This window comes from Schistocerca gregaria, chromosome 9 (genome assembly GCF_023897955.1).
Source record: "Schistocerca gregaria isolate iqSchGreg1 chromosome 9, iqSchGreg1.2, whole genome shotgun sequence".
Lineage (NCBI taxonomy): Eukaryota > Metazoa > Arthropoda > Insecta > Orthoptera > Acrididae > Schistocerca > Schistocerca gregaria.
In genome coordinates, this window is record NC_064928.1 from 177,228,270 (window position 1) to 177,250,512 (window position 22,243).

At 44.6% G+C, this 22,243-nt stretch overlaps 1 protein-coding gene across 1 annotated transcript in view; it reads left to right on the forward strand.

Moving 5' to 3' along the window:
• The window catches only part of LOC126291809 (UDP-glucosyltransferase 2-like), an 88,552-nt gene extending 71,135 nt beyond the window's left edge, over positions 1–17,417 (forward strand). The window contains exon 5 of the mRNA XM_049985505.1: positions 16,799–17,417. Within this exon, the coding sequence (XP_049841462.1) occupies positions 16,799–17,078 (280 nt within the window). The 3' untranslated portion in view covers positions 17,079–17,417. The remainder of the gene's footprint in view (positions 1–16,798) is intronic.
• The last annotated feature ends 4,826 nt before the right edge of the window (positions 17,418–22,243 follow it).

Consider the following 22,243-nt stretch of genomic DNA (forward strand, 5'->3'; position numbering starts at 1 on the left):
GGGAGGAGAGCGATTTCCGGCAAGCTGTGACTGTTTGTTCTTCCCAGTTTAGGTGTTCATCCAAGATTATTCCAAGGTCTTTTACTGTTTTTTGGTATGGTAGTTGGGTACCATTGAGGAGTATTTTAGGGACCGTTTCGCGAAAGTACCGGCTGATTAACTTTGGATGAGATAGAAGTGTGACCTGGGATTTCTTGGGGTTTAGTTTCAGACCTAGGTTCTGTGCCCATCGAGAAACAGAGCAAAGATCTGCGTTCATACTCGCTACTGCGCCAGCAATGTTTTTGGGGCTTGCACTTATGTACAGTTGGATGTCGTCAGCATATAGATGGTAGCTGCAGGAGTGAATCACTGAAGAAATATCATTAATATACAGTGAGAAGAGTAGTGGACCAAGGACGGAGCCTTGGGGAACTCCAGAGCGCACGCTTTTCCATGATGACTTTTCCGACCCACAAATGACTTGTTGACTTCTGTTTTTGAGGTAGCTGTCGAACCAGTGTATTGCGCTGTTTGAGAAATTCAGCTGTTTCATTTTAATTAGTAATATATCGAAGTCAACTGTGTCAAAAGCCTTGCTAAAGTCAAGCAGTGTTAGGATAGTAGCTTCACGTCTGTCCATAGCATGTTTAATGTCATCAGTTACTTTGATTAATGCAGTTGCTGTACTATGGTGCTTTCGAAAGCCTGACTGATATTCGTCATGGATGTTATGAGTTTTGAGGTAATCCGTCAGCTGTTCATGGACGATGTATTCTAGGGCTTTAGATATTGCAGGTAGTATGCTGATCGGCCTGTAGTCACCTGGCGACTTAGGGTTGTCAGTCTTGGGTATAGGCTGGATTAAACTTTGCTTCCACTCAGTAGGATATATACTACTGACAAGAGACAGGTTGAAGATGTCTGTGATAATTGGAATAATAGTGGCTACGACGTTTTTAATCATGCCAATGCTCACTCCATCATTTCCTACTGCCTCGGAAGAGATTCTCATAATTGTCTTGTGTACTGTGCCGGTAGTGACATGTTTTAGGAAAAACTTGTCTCTCAAGAGATTGATATCTTGGGGCTGGTAATTTGTCGCTGCGTGGCAGATTACAGCTGTTGAGAAGAAATCGTTTAATTCTTCTGCAGACGCTTGATAAACAGCGTCAGATCTTCGCTTCCCTATACCGAAACTGCGCAGCTTTTTCCACGGTGCAGCAGGTTTTGATATGCCGCATACGACAGAGCGGGCATGTCTGATTTTGGCATTTCTCACGCTTTGCTTCGTTCTGTTTCGGAGTTTCCTATAAGCTTCGTACGCCTCGGGAGTTGGGTTACGCTTGAAGGCCCTGTGTGCAGCATCACGTTTATTCATTAACTGGCGTAATGCAGTGGTGAGCCATGGAGCAGGAGCTCTCTTTACCTTGACAGTGCGTTGAGGAGCATGTTTATCATACAGTGCAATAATTTTGCTACATAATTGCCGAATTTTTCCGTCTAAAGTCGGTTCATTGCTTATATCATGCCAAGGGATGTCTGAGCAATCCTTTTGAAGAGCGTCATGGTTAACCTTTTTTAAGTTTCTGTAGGTTACCAGGTGAGATTTTCCTTTGGTAGTATGCACTGAGTAATTTAAGAATATCACGTCATGAGCAGAGAGTCCCGGAGCGGATGTCTGATTGGCGCGGATTATTTTATCTGGTCGCTTTGTTGCTATTATATCTATGAGTGTGTGGCTGTGTGACGTGTGGTGAGTTGGGTCCAGCGGTGTTAAACTCATATCATTGGAGTGGAACAGTCGCCTTAGTTTTTCGGCAGAGGGAGATTTTAACTGTAAGTCGATGTTTGTGTCGCCCATAATGATTATGTGTTCATACTGTGTCACGAGTGAGGACAGGGCAGACTGAAAGGAGGACATGGCACCGACGTTTGGAGGTTTATAGATTACTCCAATTAGCAGTTTCTGATTTGATGTATTTATTTCGAAAAACAAGAACTCTGCTTCTCCTTCGCCCTTTGCATCCGATGTGCATAGTACAGTAGGTGTCAGATCAGAGCGAACATAGGCACCCACACCACCCCCGCGTCGTGTTTCACGATCTGCCCTTAGGAGAGAGTAACCAGCGATTCGGATAGCGTCGGAAGAAATGTTTGGTTTCAACCAAGTTTCAGAGACGAGGATAATGTGGAACAGCGATTGGCAGAACAGGTCACAGAACTCGTCGAAGTGAGCCGTTAGCGACTGCGCGTTCGCATGGGCCACAAAGAGCCCGCCGCCGGAACCGGTCCGTCCCATTGTGGCCGCCTGTAGGACCGAGCGCGCTCCGTTTACCTGCTGGCCGGAAGAGGGACAAAAGCTGGATTTCGCGGGGGAAGACATATTTACAGGTCTGTCCTAGGTCGTGACTGAGTCAAGCGTCTGTGGACTAAAGGTGAAAAACACGCTGGAAGTATCCGAGAAGGGCGCGAAAAGAAAGATGGAAAGTGGCAGTAGTGGTTACGAAAAAGATAATAGTAGTAGTAGTGGTAGTGGCGAAGATGAAAATAACAGATATAGAAAGGCGGTTGTAAGCAGATTCCTGTTAATGGAGAATGTTAATTCCCATTTAACTGACAATATGAGTATACATGAGCACTTATGATAGACAAATAAAGAAACAATATTTATGTGAAATAATTGACTGATTTTAAATAGAGTACTTATGGTACTTATAGAAATAACGGAGCTATATTTAAGCTAAAACATGAAAAGAAAGAATAAAAAATAACTTATATTAGACAGATTACAATATGAGACTTTGTGTCTCGCGAGATTTTGCTCAGTCTTTCAGTTCGAACATGTTCGTCACCGTTTTCCTCCCTCCTTCCGTCTTGACTACGATCCTGCCGTCCTGGGTCCATACATTTTGAAGGCCGAACTGTGTGATCGCAGCGTTCAAAACTTTTAGTCTTTCGCGCGTCAGATCTTCCCTCAGGGTAACCCCACTCTTGGCGAGTTTTCTTTTCTGAGCAAACACTTCAGCTCTTTTCCGGTACGACACAAATTTAATTATTATAGGCCTGGGTTTCGTGGCGCCTGGTATCCTGCGCCCAACACGATGGCTTCTGTCAATATCGGCCACGTCGATCTGCACGCCAAGTTTCTCACGCACGAGGCTAATGGCCAGGTCGTCGGTGTTTTCGCGATCGTTTTCAGCTACCCCGAACAAGCGCAAGCTGTTCCTTCGCTGATACTGCTCAATTTCATCGGTGGCAAGAGACAGTTTAGCTTCTAGCTCGGCGGCTTTTTTCTCTTGTGCGGCCAAGGACTTTCTAAGAGACTGGATTTCGGTGCTGTTGCGCCCGACAGACTCTTGCAGTTTGTCCATGACCGCGGCAGTCACAGAGTCGGTGATGGATTGGACGATTACGTCTAGCGTGTCTTTGCTGTGCAGCGCCGCACTCACCTGGGACCGGACGAGCTCCCCGATGTCGGGAAGCGGGGCCTCACCTGCCGCCGGAGACCGGGCGCCCGCGCTGCCTGCGCCCCTGTAGCCTCGCCTGCTGCCGCTTACTCGTGCTCTTCCCATTTTTCACTCACTTATCACTTATCACTTGTGGTAATCGACGGAGAACAATACACCACGGCAAGTAACACTTGTTTAGTCAGATGCACACGTTGTGGACTGTCGCACTTCTCTGTAACACCTTCAGTGAGCGGAAAAACTCGCGAGCCGAAGAAACGCGCGTCACTCAGTGGCCGCCATGTGCAATACGTCTTTTAACATAGGCTGAGGGGTGGTCTTGGCGTTCGGCGAGGGATGTGGGTGTCCATCCCTTATCGTAGGGCCTTCTAGCTTACATGAGTCTGCTCTCGGCTTCTGTTCTCGTTTCTCTCCGCGGAACTGCGTCTGTTTCATGGTGGGAAGGTATGACATGTATTTAGGCGTTCTTGTGTTAGTTTGTGGTAGTCCATTTGCTCATTCGTTGATTGTATCACTTTGGTTAATTTAATGTCAGGATTTATTAGTAGCTATGTGACATACTGCCAGATTTGCTATCATGTCAGGGTTTTCATGGTAGGTGTCGAATTTGCCTGACAGCTTACATATCACCACCCTTCGACCTTAATTTTTGCACTGAAGTTAGGCAATGATAGAATCCTTGTCTAACTCAGTCAAAAATTATTCCTTTATCAAAATTTTGTTGCCTACTGTTCAGCCATGTTATTCTAATTCTATGCTGGTTCACAGTACTAATTTATATTTTCATTTTCTTCCACATTATTTACAAAAATATGTTTATATTGACTAGAGAAGAATATTTTTATGCTATTATCATTATTAATTTTTAATTATTTTCTTTATTTATTTAAGTGTGAAGTTTTTTTTAAGAAGTTTGCTATAGAAAGTGAGGAGTCTTTCACATCGATTTTCTTAGAAATATTTTTTTATAAATGTAGTAATTAAGTAAAAAATATTCCTAAAACATTTTCTAAATATAATGTACAAGAAAAATGTTTTTGTTTCTATACACTCATTTCAGCATTGTTACACTAACAAATAAGAATTATTTCCAAGAATTGCTTTGACAAAGAAATATACATACATAAGTATTGAGATATTATCCTAACAAATGGTACAAATGTTAAAAAAGGGAAACATCCCATAAGATAATTTTTTATTCTATGTTTTTATAAGGAGAAAATAAGTAAAATATAGTTATTCTTTTATTTTTATGAAGAGAAAATAAGTAGCATATAGTATTAGTGTTTATTATGTCTTACTTTTGAGCTTTATACGCTGTCCATTTCAGAAGTAATGAGTTATTTTTATCGATAGTCTAATTTTTACTTAAGTCCATAGTCAATGACTGTTATTTTGTAGTTTATTAGCTGTCTGGTGTGCTTTACTTATTTACTTTTTCACACGTGTCTTTTGCACAATTCCTAAATCACATAATTTCACATATTTTCATTATTCTGTGAATGTCTATGAATGAGGTTGAAGAATGTTTTTGCACGAAGTTGAGGGACTTGAGCGAGATGGATGTGGGCAGGTATTTGATGTACAGCTTTGTTCGTCGTTTCTTGTTGCCTTTGCAACGCTGTATTGCTGTTGTGGAGGTCCCATAATGGAATGGAGCTGTGAGTGTGGTATCTCGTGATTTACTGGCTCTGTATGCATGAAAGTCATCGTTATGTGTCGCTGTAAGCGATCGTTGTTCGTTATAATACTTCGCAGACGACTAGTTTACAATAGGATAGGGATTTGGGAAGGTATGTCATCTATTCTTCACCCATCTTCTTTCTTGGTCTCAATCATGCGAACCTTCAACTTCGGTTCTTCCTGCTTTTTCTCTGCGTCTTACTTGATTCTTGGTTCTTCTCCGGGCAGGATATGGGAATATTTATTGATAAATAGTCGCTTGGAAGTTCTCCTCCTAGTAACAGTTTGATAAATTGTTTAGATGTGTCATTTCTACTTTGTGGAAGTTTTCTTCAATTTCGTCCATCAGCCTGCTGTTTAATAGCAGTAGTGTGACTTTTACACATATTTTTTTTCCAATGGTGGTTTGCCTAAGCGGTCTACTCATCGGGCCGTTTTTTTGTTCGCACCGCTGAGTCTGGGCGTCCCGGTGCTTACGAGCGGATTCCTTTACCAGTACATTTACTGCCAACTTTGTATACAAGTGCTCTTTGTTGGTCTCGCTGTCGTTTCCCTTCTCTTGATGCTTCTGCCTTGTATGAATCGTGTCTTGCTAATTACGTTCTTTTTTTCTTGATACTTCTCTCCTTGCAACTTGTGGGTTGTTGTATCGGGTTTTTGATGGAGTTTTTTTACAATGGTTGTTACAAAAAGTTTTACTTATAATCATGTAACATATGTCTAGTACCTACATTGTTTTACACCTTTTAAAAAGCTTTACAAATTTCAGCGTCCTTTCCATGTTACAATTCTAAGATAATTCGAGTCTTAACTTCTACAAGAATCCTCAAATTCGTTTTTTATTTTTGTGTAGTGTCATCGTGTATAGCATTTTAGTATTCATGCTCTTACACTATCTATGTTTTATCCCTTCACCATAAGCTATGCTACTATTGGTGTTATTTTTGTTTTTGTTTTTATTAAAACTACTTTCATTTTCCCACCTACCTCTCTCTTCATTCTTCTTTCTCCTCACGATCTTATCTGCAACATGAACTTTAAATATTGTGCTGATTATTTACTTGAACTTCTTGAAATTTTTCGTCAATTTCTTTAGGGACTTCTAACATGAGTTGAGGCAATTCCCCATTTTGTGCATACCATTCTAATTCTTCATCCTTTTTATCTCGCATCATTCTTAATTGTTTGTTCATAACTAGTATTTCTTTTAATTTTAGCTTTTGCTCAAAGAGAAGTGTGACATTCCTGAATGTTACGCTACCTATCTCCATATCTATTATCGCTCGTCTCTCATTTAAAAAATATGCAGCTATAATCAAATCTACAGTTAGTTTAGGTATAATCACGAAGTTGGCTTCGATCTTCTGACCTTGGCACGAAAGAGTTAACCTAGTTTGTCCCGTAACTTCTGCAGCATTGTTTCTAATAGGACCTCTTACTTTAATCTTACATGTTTTCAGAACTGGCAATTCCTCATTGGCATTACACTGCATGAATACATTTTCAGAGATCACGGTCAGTTCACTTCCACTATCAGTTGCAATATTGACTGGGATATGTTTTACCATGGCCTTCAGAACTGGTTGAATTTGAAATGGTTGGTTCTGTTCTTCTTCTTGCATCAACGAATCCTTCACTGAATCATACATGAATCTTTTCAGGACTTTCCCCTGTGAATTCGAGCTTTCTGTAGGATAAGCTCCGACTGCTACTTCTCTCTCTTTTATTTCCTCTTCCCTATTTCTTCTGTCATTTATGCTTTCTTCAACATCCTCTACTTTTTCCTCTTCCTCGTCTATCTTCTCCTTCTTTGTCACTACTTCCACATAATCGCATCTAAATTTTCTAATTATCGCTTCATAATTTCCTTCTTTATATACGATGGGTTGTGTGTCCACTAGTAACTTATTTTCAACTTCTGTCGACTGTGCAATATCCTCATTGAATTCGCTTTCCCTGGTTTCCGGCCACGGTGGTCTCGGGGTTCTACGCGCTCAGTCCGTACCCGCACGACTGCTACGGTCGCAGGTTCGAATCCTGCCTCGGGCATGGATGTGTGTGATGTCCTTAGGTTAGTTAGGTTCTAAGTTCTAGGGTACTGATGACCTAAGATGTTAAGTCCCACAGTGCTCAGAGCCATTTGAACCTGGTTTCCATCTCAAGTAGCTCTGCAATACTCATTTCTTCATCCTTTCCTCCTACATTCGTTGTGCATGCCTTTGGTAATTCATCTTCCTTGTCAGTGTTCTCCAGATTAATTGCATCCCAACACGATATTGTTATTTTCCTGTTTTCGTTTTCATCTCGTCCCTGCGGTTTTCTTTCTTCCTTCTTCTCTTCTCGTTATAAGGTATTTACTATTCTGTTCAAGGTGCTGCAATTATCCTGGGTCGGTGCGTCATTCTCTTTGGTTTGGGCGCTTAGCTGTCAATTCGAACGTTTTTCGGGGTTTGGTGGTCTTACCTCCACCTCTTCTATCTGTATTCTCTTTTCTTGTTCAGCTTGTTGATAGTGGTTTTTTTGTTGATAATTTGTCAGTCTATTGGTTCTCCAATACCTGTTCCGGTTGTCATTATTCCCTCTGTAATAGTTCCTGGGTGAATTATACACTCCTGGAATTGGAAAAAAGAACACATTGACACCGGTGTGTCAGACCCACCATACTTGCTCCGGACACTGCGAGAGGGCTGTACAAGCAATGATCACACGCACGGCACAGCGAACACACCAGGAACCGCGGTGTTGGCCGTCGAATGGCGCTAGCTGCGCAGCATTTGTGCACCGCCGCCGTCAGTGTCAGCCAGTTTGCCGTGGCATACGGAGCTCCATCGCAGTCTTTAACACTGGTAGCATGCCGCGACAGCGTGGACGTGAACCGTATGTGCAGCTGACGGACTTTGAGCGAGGGCGTATAGTGGGCATGCGGGAGGCCGGGTGGACGTACCGCCGAATTGCTCAACACGTGGGGCGCGAGGTCTCCACAGTACATCGATGTTGTCGCCAGTGGTCGGCGGAAGGTGCACGTGCCCGTCGACCTGGGACCGGACCGCAGCGACGCACGGATGCACGCCAAGACCGTAGGATACTACGCAGTGCCGTAGGGGACCGCACCGCCACTTCCCAGCAAATTAGGGACACTGTTGCTCCTGGGGTATCGGCGAGGACAATTCGCAACCGTCTCCATGAAGCTGGGCTACGGTCCCACACACCGTTAGGCCATCTTCCGCTCACGCCCCAACATCGTGCAGCCCGCCTCCAGTGGTGTCGTGACAGGCGTGAATGGAGGGACGAATGGAGACGTGTCGTCTTCAGCGATGAGAGTCGCTTCTGCCTTGGTGCCAATTATGGTCGTATGCGTGTTTGGCGCCGTGCAGGTGAGCGCCACAATCAGGACTGCGTACGACCGAGGCACACATGGCCCACACCCGGCATCATGGTGTGGGGAGCGATCTCCTACACTGGCCGTACACCTCTGGTGATCGTCGAGGGGACACTGAATAGTGCACGGTACATCCAAACCGTCATCGAACCCATCGTTCTACCATTCCTAGACCGGCAAGGGAACTTGCTGTTCCAACACGACAATGCACGTCTGCATGTATCCCGTGCCACCCAACGTGCTCTAGAAGGTGTAAGTCAACTACCCTGGCCAGCAAGATCTCCTGATCTGTCCCCCATTGAGCATATTTGGGACTGGATGAAGCGTCGTCTCACGCGGTCTGCACGTCCAGCACGAACACTGGTCCAACTGAGGCGCCAGGTGGAAATGGCATGGCAAGCCGTTCCACAGGACTACATCCAGCATCTCCACGATCGTCTCCATGGGAGAATAGCAGCCTGCATTGCTGCGAAAGGTGGATATACACTGTACTAGTGCCGACATTGTGCATGCTCTGTTGCCTGTGTCTATGTGCCTGTGGTTCTGTCAGTGTGATCATGTGATGTATCTGACCCCAGGAATGTGTCAATAATGTTTCCCCTTCCTGGGACAATGAATTCACGGTGTTCTTATTTCAATTTCCAGGAGTGTAGTTACTACCATAATCTCTTCTAAATCTATAACCGTTCCTATGTTGAAATCTGTTGTTTCTTGGTGCGAAATTATCACGTGGTTCGTAATTATTATTTCTTCGTACTGTGTCTTGTGGATTCCACTGCTTTTTGCTTTCGTTTTGACGTGTGCTTCGTCTTTTTCTCGCGTTATCTTCCGAAAATATAAACTGTAGTTCCCTTAGAATACCTTTAAATGCTTCGACGTCATTGTCTCCGCGTCCTGCTAATGATCGCTGGTATTTCAAGGTAACTTCATCGCGCACAATTTAATCAACTCTCCGTCACTGTATGGTACATCTAAGCATTGATTTTTCTTTGCCATTACTTCGAAAAATTTCACGGGACTCTTCTCTCCTGATTTTTCAAAATATGGGTTCTGTAATAATTCGTACTTCACTCTGTTCTGTGCTTCGATGGACCAATATCGTGAGAGAAACTTCTCTCTGAAATCTTCATACCATCGGCATGTCGCTGCAACATTCTGCATGGTTTCTGCGATTGTTCCTGACATGTGTGCACATATCAAGTCTAATTTGTGTGCTAGCGTCCAGTGTTCTGGTAATCCTACTCGGAATTGATCAATAAAAGTTTGTGGATGTAATGAGTTTCCTTCTCGCAAGTGTTGAAATTTTCTGACTGTGAGGAAATGATCGTCGTCGTACTTCTTCATGGTTTCATATGAAATTCGCGATTCTTCGCCACTTTTGTTTCTGATCATTTCTCCCATTGTTCTTTCAGATTGTGGTGGATCCATTGGATATTCTCCACTGTAACTTTCGCCTGCCCTTGCGTTATATCGTTGAAGTGATACGCAATAATTTTCTTCCATCAGTTGTGAACGTGTAGCTGAATGCATTGCACTGTACTCTTCGCGACCTGGCTTTCCATTGTCACGTATTGGTTCGGTATCTTGTCTGGCTAACCTTGCCGCTTCATTGCACGATCCAAACTGTCTTGAAACATACATTTGTGGTTCCGCATGTGTTTGTAGTGCCGTTTGTTCATCAAGAATTTCGAAACGTGTTTGTTGCTGTGCAGGCTGTCTGATTTCACTTATGTTACTTTCCGCCTGTCATTGGAATCGAAAATGCATGATATCTCCGTTAATTGCTTGTTTTTCCGGTGCTGTTACAAATACGGATGTGGTTGCAGACTCTGTGCTTGTTCGATCCAGTTCACTACGCTCTTCAATGGTTTGCAACAACTCTGTTCGCAATTTCTGAAATTGTTGCTTCGTTTGCGCTTCTATTTTGACTATGCGATTATCATATCTTTTCTGCACTGCTTTTGTGATACGTTTGGGTAACACACTGTTTTCAACAATTTCACGCGCTGTACCTGCTGATTGTCTAGTAATTACGTTTATCTGTTTCTCTAGTTTCTTGACTTCTCACGTAATGTTTTGATCTCGTCCTGAGTGTCATTAAGCAATGTTTGTAGGTCCACATGTACCTTGTCAATGTCTGTTCTTAATTGATTGTGACCTGTTATTAAATTTCCAATCACTTCTGGGGATTCTTTTGCCTCGTCTTGAATTTTTTTTTTTTGTTTTGTTCTTTAATCTCACGCATTTGTTTCGTGGTTTCTGCATTCTCAATTTGAATTTGGTTCGCAATTTCTTTGTTTTGCCTTTTCATGGTTTCTGTCATTTGTTGTAATAATTCTGCCAGATTGGTTGGTCCTGTTGCGTTTCCTTCCGACGTCCTACGCTCTGTGTTTTCGCCCAAATGTTGGTTTGCAACCGATTGCATTGAACTGTGCGGTGACACGTTTCTGCTCGAATTCCTTGTACTCTGTTGTGAGGGAGCTCTGATTACTTGTACTATGGGTTCTACGTATTCAAAACGCAAGTTAGAAACCTCATCGACTGTCTCTCTACTTCCCTGCTCATCCGTCGTATGCCGACCTACGTTTTCTTGCCTTGGTGTACATTATCCTCGTTATGGTACGTTATCTGTCCTATTTCTCGCGGTACTGCATCGTCAGTTGTACTGTCCTCTCTCTGTCCGTCTTCATGCTGGGTGTCTACCTCAATTCGATCAAGGTCTCCATCTGCCATTGCTAATCTTTCCGATTCCCTTATTTCCTATTTTAAAAGCAATTCAAACGCCCTACTTCGCGTTAACATGCGCTCATACGATCTCACGCCTTTTTGTTCACACGACTTCACACTTATTATACCTAAGACTGACAATTCGTTCACTTACTTGTTGGATCAAAACCAACTTGTCAACAATGTATCCGCCACTTGTGCGCTTGCATTGGAGAGAAAACTTAATTCTAACAATATTAAAATTCCTAATTTAATTATGCTATTGTCTCTGCTAGAATGTCTCACTTTCTAATTAATACTTCCTATCTATCGCTGCAGCTACTGTTTTCGACTATTTATGCCTTTTAGAAGAAAATTTTCGTTACGCAAATTTTTCAACAGGATATTTTTCTGACCTAGTTAGGCATGTGGACGACCTTCAAACATGGTATTTTACCGTCATGGCAGGGTCGCCATTCTCTAACATTCTTCATGGTGTCTGTTTGTTCTAAGTCGTGTCTCCCTACCACTTTCGCGCAACGACCCTCTGAGCGTGTTTTTTAGGGAATTGACTAGTTTGAACCTGGGACCTGTTGCTGGTAAGGAGACGCCAGACCACACATGACATGTAGAGTTCAGAAGAGTTCAGTGAGACTAGCGATGATATAATCAAATACTTAATGATTTCAGCGTCAGCTCCACTGCACCCCCCTTTAAAACAATCTTAATACTAACTAAATTTAGTGGCAGGGGTTCAAGGCTTTCCTATTTTTAGTTAGCTGGTAGAATAACGTCGAAAAAGCAGTTAACTTTACCACTGGAATTTTTATTCTACTCACAAAACATTGTTTATAAATTGCACTATTGATAAAAGGAAATATTTTAATACAGGATGGTAAAAACCAACTGCGTTCAACAAGCTCTACAATGGATCGAAGGATGACCTATGCCATATCACATCTATAATCTAAGTTTAAATTAACTTTCATGAAGGAGAAAACTACCAAAATGGTCTACAGTAACCTTCAATTATCTTTAATTACTTATTCTACTTGTCATAAATTATAGTGGCTGATATGAGTTCTCAATAACTGTATAACAGAAAAATCATCGCGTTTCAGATTTTTACTTCCAGTACCAAATGTGAATACCATGAGCTTTAATTGACGATCGACACTGGTATTACGCAAAAAGGGGATGTACAAATGAGACTTCTGCAGTTCTGAGTGAAGCTTTATGCGCTCTTATGCGGCATCGCGTGCGCTCATTACCTTGTTGGTGGTTAGGCAGCGTCAGGGAGCGGCGGGCGGCGCAGCTCCACACATCTCGCCGTCTCGGCAGCAACTCTCTCTAACTTCTCTTTACTACAATGTACCGAAGTTGGTTTAAAAAGAAAGTTATCTGGCTGTGTTTTCAACTAACCAATCAGGGTCTCAATGTTAACCTTAAGCTCCGCCTACAAAAATTCTGTGTATCCAATGAGATACGTTATACTTTTCATGGTGGGGCAATGTTTTGTAATGTTTGCTACATAACAGAGAAGCGTACAGGCTCACGCTAAAACCTGCAGCGGGTGTGGCCCTTTTAGTGTTCTCGTACGATGTATACTGTTCTTCTGGAGGGCTCTATCTTTTAACATGAGCTGAGGGGTTTTCTTGGCGGTTGGCGGGAGATGTGGTTGTTCGTCCCTTATTGTAAGGCCTTCTAGCTTAGACGGCTCTGCTCTCGGCTTCTGTTCTCGTTTCTCCCCTCGAAACTGCGTCTGTTTCACGGTGGGAAGGTATAGCATGCATTCAGGCGTTTTTGTGTTAGTCTGTGGTATTCCATTTGCTCACTCGTTGATCCTATTACTTTGGTGAATTTAATGTCAGGATTTATTCGGAGCTATGTGACATACTGCCAGATTTGCTATCATGTCAGGGTTTTCGTGGACGGTGTTGGATTTGCCTGACACCTTACAACGGACAGCACGCTCACTAATGCTAGATGCACCATGCGTGTGTCTGACTATCAGTCATCGCTCGCCAGGTTACGTTGCTATCTCCTGGACGGGTTTATGTCAATAACATGTCGGTTGTCATAATGTTCTGCCTGATCAGTGTATATCATTATTTTAATTGCGTAATGTGCATGATTCCCTGTGTCAAGTTTTTAAGTAACTGGCTTGCCAGGAAACTTGTGTATCATCTTTGCTTTGGAGAATTATTTCCCTTTTTTTGTGTATAATATAGCGCAGGTAGGGTCAAGGATTTTTCCTACCTCAAGATGACTGGGTGTTGTTGTATCATCATCATCATCATCATTCATCCCCATTACGGTCGGAGGAAGGCAATGGTAAACCACCTCCACTAGTACCTTGCCTAGTATGACGGTGCGGGTCTACCGCATCATTCCCATACGCTCCGTCACGGAGTATGGGACTTCATCATCATCATCATAGCGCAGGTAACGGTAGAAGCAGAAAGTGTCTCTGGCTGTATGGCCCAAAGTCATTAACAGGTTTTGTAACATATTGCTTAAGTAAACTCAATAAGTCGGAGCACATGCACAAGGTAAGATAAGTAAAGTATTCAGTGCTGAAATTAGTAAGACACGTGGTAAAGTGTTCCGGTTCTTTGAATTTCTTCAAGCACAGAGTAACAGGAGATAAGCAATCCACCATAAGTAACAAGTAAAACGTAAGTAAAACGATGACGGCCAGCCGAGGTGGCCGAGCGGTTCTAGGCGCTACAGCCTGGAACCGCGCGACCGCTACGGTCGCAGGTTCGAATCCTTCAAGGATGTGTGTGATGTCATTAGGTTAGTTAGGTTTACTTAGTTCTAAGTTCCAGGGGACTGATGACCTCAGAAGTTAAGTCCCATAGTGCTCTGAGCCACTTGAATCAAGACGATGACGAAAAAGGCACGCAGTAGTCAAATCTTGCCCATAATATATTACCATAAAATATGCGCCAACAAAGGCTGGCCCACTCCTAAAAGTATAAAAACAAATATCAAGAGAACCTAGATTACCTGCTGATAATCATAAATACAATAAATGAGAAATGAAAATTTATTGAATGGAGCAAACAATAATCTACACATTCTCAAGCTTTAATACACTAGGTGACATGCCTCAGTGGAGCTGCAATGTGATCTCTTGCATAGTTCAACCTCCCTATCAAAGACTTCCCCTGAACACAACTGGCACAACCACAGTTAACTACAGTAGCCGAATTCCTACACCAGAGCTAACATCATCTCATTTGCGGCAGTGTTGCAGCCCCTGGATGCACTAAGTCGAGCAGTGTCCTGCATCTGCAGACTGGGATTTATGTCCCATGTGGATAATGAGCCACAGCAAGCCCTTACAGCAGATTCCCCCAAACTGCCTCGCTGCTTTTCTTCAGAAACAACCTCGTGCCGCTTGTTGTCCTCTGAGAAAGCTGCTAGCCTTCTGGCGGCCGTCTAAATACCCAAAGTCTCAACTTTGGGTCCCTCTGATGACAATATCGACCCTCCGATCTCCAGCTACACATGGACATGATCAACAGTCATCTCCCTTGGCCAGCCATCCTCGTACACAAATGGATCCAACCAGCCAGTTCAGCACGGTCTGGCGCCATATGAGGAGCCTGGTCAGTGGCTGCTGGCAGCCTCCAGTACTGGCTCCAATATGATGCCGCTTCCTCCACTCAGCTGTGCCTCGCTCACTGAAGTGGCACATGGCCACACCTAGGCCCAGCGAGTTGCTGTGTTCGTCAGACTACCAGACACTCGAGCCCTGTGCCGTCGCAGGAATACTCTGGTGCCAACGCTAGTTGGGGAGGTAATTCCACAGGCGTCTGACTTGCTAATTGCTCCGAAATGAGATGAAAACAGGAGTAAAATAAGACTTCACTTCTAATACCTGAATTACGAGGGTCACTCCAAAAGAAATGCACACTATTTTTTTAAAAAAGTCCGTCTTTTATCTACATGTTTGAAAGTTTTACAGTGTGTAGATACATTCTTTAGGACCAATAAGTTCATTTCTCAACATAATTTCCATCCCTCTCAACTGCCTTACGCCATCTTGGAACCAGCACCCGTATACAGGCACGGGAAAATTCTGAACCAACCTGTTGGAGCCATTGTTTGGCAGCGTGCACAAGGGAGTCATCATCTTCAAACCTTGTTCCACGAAGAGAGTCTTTCAGTTTCCCAAAGACATGGTAGTCACATGGAGGCAGGTCAGGAATGTAAGGTGGGTGTTTGAGTGTTGTCCATCCGCGTTTTATGATCGCTTACACGGTTTTTCGACTGACATGTGGCCGTGCATTGTCGTGCTAAATATCCTGCTATTGCCGATGTGGTCAAACACGACTCAGTCGAGCTTGAAGTTTCTTCAGTGTCGTCAGATATGCATCAGAATTATGATGGTTCCACTTGGCATGATGTCTACAAGCAAGAGTCCTTCGGAATCGAAAAAAACCGTAGCCATAACTTTTCCAGCAGAAGGTGTGATTTGGATTCTTTTTCTCGGGTGAATTTGCATGCTGCCACTCCATTCATTGCCTCTTTGTCTCTGGTGAAAAATGATGGAGCCATGTTTCATCACCTGTCACAGTTCTTCCAAAAAATTCATCTCCACCATTCTCATACTATTCCAAAAGGTCGCTGCGTACCGTTTTTCTTGATTCTTTGTGAGCCACTGTCAACATCCTGGGAACCCACCTGGCACAAACCTTTTTTAACACCAACACTTTCAGTATTCTGCAAACACATCCTTCCCCTATCCCAACGTAGCGTGACAATCCGTTCACTGTGATGCTGATGCGTCTATCAGCAGTCACCAGTTCGTTAACTCTCTGCACATTGTTTGGAGTGCGTGCAGTATGAGGCCTGCTGATGTGAGAACAATCCTCAATATTGCTGTCCTGCTTTCATACATAACCTGTTTGCCCACCGACTAACTGTACTGCGATCGACTGCAGCATCCCCATACATCTTTTTTAACCACTTGTGGTCCGCCCCCGGTAGTGAGTGGTCAGCGCGACAGACTGTCAGTTCTAAGGGCCCAGGTTCGATTCGCGGCTGGGTCAGAGATTTTCTCCGCTCAGGGACTGGGTGTTGTCCTAATCATCATCGTTTCATCCCCATCGACGCGCAAGTCGAAAAAGGGGCTTCAAATCGAAAGACTGGCACCAGACGAGCTGTCTACCCGACGGGAGGCCCTCGTCACACGCCATTATTACTACCTTCTTGTGGATGTTTCCCACTGTCTCGTTTTCACAGCACAGGAATTCTATGACAGCACGTTGCTTCTGACGCACGTCAAGTGTAGCAGCCATCTCGAAGACATGCTGTGACGGCGGCACTCACGGGAAGAGGTTGAACAAAGTTTGAAAACAAACACGAAGGATGTATCTACACACTGTAAAACCTTTACAAGTGCAGAATGATAACCGTATTTTTACAAAAATAGTGTGCATTTCTTTTGGAGTGACCCTCGTACTTTGTTGCAAATTCGATTAAACTTTTCTTCTTTGCATAGTGTCTATGTCTATGAATAACTACTGCCGATAGCACGGTTGTGAACCAAACCTGTTTTTGCCCCCAGCTACGAGCAGCGCATGAAGCGGCTGTCGGCCATCTACCGCGACAGGCCGCAGACAGCCCTGGAGACGGCCGTCTGGTGGACGGAGTACGCCCTGAGGCACCAGGGGGCGCCCCACCTGCGCTGCGCCTCGCTAGACCTCCACTGGTTCCAGCGCTGGCTGCTCGACGTCATCGCCTTCCTCCTGCTGGCCGCCGCTGCCGCGTCCTCAGCTCTGTACCTCCTCACCAGGAAGGTCCTCTCGGCGCTGTTCCAGGAGGGCGGCAAGCTCAAGAAGTCGTGAAACAGCAGTCCAGCTATGGCAGCTGGCGACCCTGACAGGACAGCACAAACCTTCCCAGTCATCACTCAACACTTCCGGGCTGAGATGCCGTGGTCTATACATAAAACTCTCCCCTGACATTTCGCCTTCTACGGTGCAACACATCCTCCGAGGACAATGGGAGAACTGCAATGAGAGCTCGAGTGAGCGCCGTATATATAAGCCATCCAGAGGGCGCCGCTGTCAATCACGTGACGTCGGCTGTGCTATGACCTCTGATATTGCCAACTTTCTCAATTGAAATTAATCGATTGTCACGCTGTTGCTGCAATGCTCACATCAATATCTGATCCAGCTTAATGCCTTCATCTTTCCTGTTGAAATTATTGCTGTGTTTGGCAATCTCAATGGCCTCTCTGTACATTCACGCATAATAATGCGACGTCTTCGCTATGACGGTCGTCACTAAACTTTATTTCATGATCACCTTCCTGAAACACATGTTCCGCTACAGCCGATTTATCAATATGTCCGAGGCAGCAGTTCCTTTTATGTTCACCCGAACGGGTATTGACGTTTCTTTTTGTTATGCCCATATAATCCTTTCCACAACTGCACGGAATTTTATACACACCTGGTGTAGCTAGAGGATGTCCTTTATCTTTTGTGGATCTTAACGGGGGTAGGACGTCACACGGGCCGACTTGGAGCAGGAGAGGCATCACAGGACATTTTAATTTCCAGTGTCTACACTTTTACAAATAAAGTCATAAAACTTTGTCAGTAACACCAGGAAAAATTCGGGATTCACACTGATAGCAGAGGAAGTTCGAAAACATGACAAAAGAACTTTTTTTCGTGTGAAATTTCATTATTTTTTTTCTTACTAATGGCTGCATTTGTTGCTATAGGTACACCTTTCTTCGTAAGTAAGAGAAATGGTTCGATAAATTTTTCACAGCATATATACCATACTTACAGGTGTATGAAACTCTAGAATTCATTTAATTTATGAAAAGACGAATGATCTGTTGTGTTTTAAACTTCATGTTTACAAAAAACACCAATTTTGTAGTTAATTATCTCAATTTTTACCACAGCTTTTAATAGATACACCTTTAAGTTTGGTTGGTATGCTGTCAAAAATTCATCGAACCATCTCTCTTACTTATGAAGAAAAGTGTACCTACAGCAAAAAATGCTGCCTTCAGTAAGTGAAAAAATGATGAAATTTTACATGTAAAAAAATTACGTCGTTGTGTTTTCGAACTTCCTCTGCTATGAGTGTGAATTCTGAATCCTTCCTGGTCATGCTGACAAAGTTTTATGAATTTATTTGTAAAAGTATAGACAGTGGAAATTAAAATGTCCTGTGGTGCTTCTGCTGCTCCAAGTCGGCCCGTTTGACGTACTACCCCCCTTAAACATTCTTTTATTTTCGTGGTGAGTCTGAAAACAGTTTCCACGTCGTACTTGCTTAACATTTTTCCAATTCGGTCAGTGACCTTACTGATGAATGGTAAGAACACTTTCGCCTTGGGTTGGTGACGATTCTCTTCCGTCCTGGCTGTCAGTCTAGGGTTTAGTGCCCTCTCTGTGCCCTTCTTCTTGAAGGTCGCTCTAAGGTGTTCAATCTCATCATCTAAGTGAGCTGGTTCACATATTTTGTGCGCCCTGTCTAGTAATGTTTTAATCACCCCTCTTTTATGTCTTGGGTGGTGGTCAGAATCTTTCTGCAGATAACGATCAGTGTGTGTGTGTGTCTTTTCTGAAAACCTTATGACCCAATGATCCATCGTCTTGTTTGATTACAGTCACATCTAAGAAGTTCAGGTGATCATCGATTTCCTTTTCCATAGTGAACTGAATTCTTGGATATAACAGGAAGGCATCCAGTTCCTCTTACCGATGGGTCCATGTAACAAGTTTTATGTATGGACCATGGCATCTCACCCCGGAAGTGTTAAGTGATGACAACACCTGCCATGAAAGCCTTCACTCTATAATCAAACTTTCCCAGTGTTATATGGTTTACATTGTCATTCAATTCTTGTCAGAATGCTTGTCATTGTGTATCATTGTTATCATAGCCGAGTTGCAAAAGGAAATCGTGTTTAGTTTCTCTCTCTCTCTCTCTCTCTCTCTCTCTCTCTCTCTCTCTCTCTCTCTCTCTGTCTCTCTCTCTCTCTCTCTTTTGTCATCAGTCTTGGGACTGGTTTGATGCACCTTGTGACCAATTCCTCATCTCAGAGTAGCACTTGCAATTTACGTCCCCTATTATTTGCTGGATGTATTCCAATCTCTGTCTTCCTCTACAGTTTTTGCCCTCTAAACCTCCCTCTAATACCATGGAAGTGATTCCATGATGTCTCAACAGATGTCCTATTATCCTGTCCCTTCTCCTTATCAGTGTTTTCCACATATTCCTTTCCCCTCCGATTTTGTACAGAACCTCCTCATTCCTTCACTTGTAACTCCACCAAATTTTCGACATTCGTCTGTAGCACCACATCACAGATGCTTCGATTCTCTCTGTTGTAAGTGCGACCGGGACGGTTGTAGGGTTGAAATGACAGAAAGCGCGGTGGGACCCGCGGAGAGGCCCGCAAACAACAACACAACAGGAGAGGACGGACACGGCCAAGGAAGGACAGAACGAACAACGACAAGACCAAACAACGGAGTCACAGGAAACCTAACACGTTCACTCATATACAGAACAAGAAAGTAAGATGTCTAACGCGAGGCGATGTGTCCAGAGACGTACGCGAGATTATACTGACTGGCAGAGCTTTTGATTTTTTTTTTCTTTATTGTGATTTCATTCCCCTGCCCCATAAGGGCAGGGGAGGGCTGTCAGCGGCACAATCCGACGCTCTTTAGCCGAGTGACACTACAACTAAAACAAGAATAAAATGATACATACATAAGGAGATAAAAAAGGGGAACACAAAACAGAGTAAGGGGAGATAAAATATACACTGACATGGGGACGTTCATGGGGGACAGGTAAAAAAGTCACCAGAAAGTTAAAAAAAACACAGTTGGCGATTCTTAAAACACAGAGAAGACATTGAATGCGCAAGCACAGGTTAAAAGTCGGCCACAGTAGTAAAAACACTCCTGAGCAACACACTTAAAACCCACTTGGAGCACACACGACGAAGAATAAAACTGCCATGTGGGACCCGCCGAGGGAAAAGGTCAGAGAGGGAAAAGGAGGGGAGAGCATGGGGCAGCTGGGGAAGCGGCGGGATGAAGAGAGGAGGGGAATCAGTGGGTTCACGAAGAGGGAGAGGAAGAGGGAAGACAGGGCAGGAGGGAGCGCAGATACACTGAAAAGAGGCACATGAGATGGAGGGGGAGTAGGGGGGGAAGCCGCTCAGTAGGAGGGAGGGGGAGGAGAGGGAGACCTGAGGAGGAGGCAGGAAGATGGGGTTAGAGTTGGTAGGAAGGGTAGATGTCAGGGCGAAGCTCATCATCCGGGAGGGATATATGGTGGAAGTTGTGTTGGGAAAGGAGATGGAGGGTGTGGAGATGAAGAGAGCGTGGGACACAACGGTAAATGTGCGGCAATTGGTTGGGGGTTGGGGGATGGGAGATACCAGGGGGTGAGGGGGATCAATGTGGCGGACAATATATAGTGTGCGGATGTGTTCAAGGAAAAGGAGAAGGGTATGAAGTTGTAGAGGATGCGCGTGGGGGACGGAAGGTGGATGCGGAAGGTGAGGAGGAGCACATGGCGTTCGAGGATTAGGAGGGCTTTATAGAACTGGGGAGGGGCGGAAATCCAAGCGATGCTGGCATAACAGAGGATGGGGCAGATCAAGGATTTGTAGGTGTGAAGGATGGTGGAAGGATACAGACCCCACGTCCGGCCAGACAGGCGTCTCACAAGGTGGAGGCGGTTGTGAGCTTTGTTTTGGATGGTAAGGAGATGGGGAGTCCAGGTGAGGTGGCGGTCGAGTGTGAGGCCGTTATTTGAGGGTAGGAGTGAGGTGGATAGGACGGCCATAAATGGTGAAGTAGAAATCATGGAGGCGGAAGGAGTGGGTGGTGCAGCCTATGATGATCGCCTGGGTTTGGAGGGATTAACACGGAGGAACCACTGGTTGCACGAAGTGGTGAATTGGTCAAGGTGGGTTTGGAGGGTACCAACATTGAAGGGTAGGATAAAGGGCTAGGAAGGCGGTGTCATCAGCGAACTAGAGAAGATGAACAGGAGGGGGAGGTTTGGGCATATCAGCAGTGTACTGGAGATAGAGGAGAGGGGAAAGGACGGAACCTTGGGGCACGCCGGTAAAGGAGTAGAAAGTACAGAAGTTGGAATTGTGGATAGTCACATAGGAGGGACGATGGAAGAGTAAGGAAGCAACGAGACGGACGAAGTTGATGGGGAGAGCATAGCTCTGAAGGTTGAAAAGGAGCCCAGGATGCCAGACACAGTCATAGGCGTTCTGGAGATCAAGGGAAACAAAGAAAGCAGAGCGATGGGCGTTAAGTTGGAGGGAAAGAAGATTGGTAAGGTTAAGGAGCTGGTCGTCGGCAGAGAAGGAAGGCCGGAAGCCACATTGGGTAAGAGGAAGGGGGCAGTGCTGGTTAAGGTGGCGGTTAATACGGCGAGAGAGGATGGCCTCGAAGACCTTACTGAACACGGAGGTGAGGCAGATTGGACGATAGGAAGAGGTAGCAGAGGGTGGTTTGTTAGGTTTAGGGAACAGCAGGACACGGGAAGTCTTACACAGGTCGGGGTAAAATCCAGTGCAGAAAAGGACATTGTACAGGATAGCAAGGACAGACAGGAAGGATGGAGGGGACTCCTTGAGGTGACGGTAGGTGACGCCATCATGACCAGGGGCGGTGTTGCGTTGACTAGCTGAGCGAGAGGCAGGCGCTTAAGTACTCTATGGGGGGCGCCGCTATTGACCGCTGAAACCACATGTTCCACTGTGGCGCCCTCACACTAAAAGCTGGCAAAGAGGCGCGCGCCGCCACAGCTTACATCGGAATGGTGCAGAGACCTCTAGCGGTATTCGACGTCCATGATGTCTGGCGGGGATTCAAATTCCGCGGTACCAGACTCTCCTGTTCCGGCTTTCCTAGTCCATGTTTCACTACCATGCAATGCTGTGTGCCGAAAGTATGTTCTCACACATTTCATCCTGAAGGCCTATGTTTGATACTAT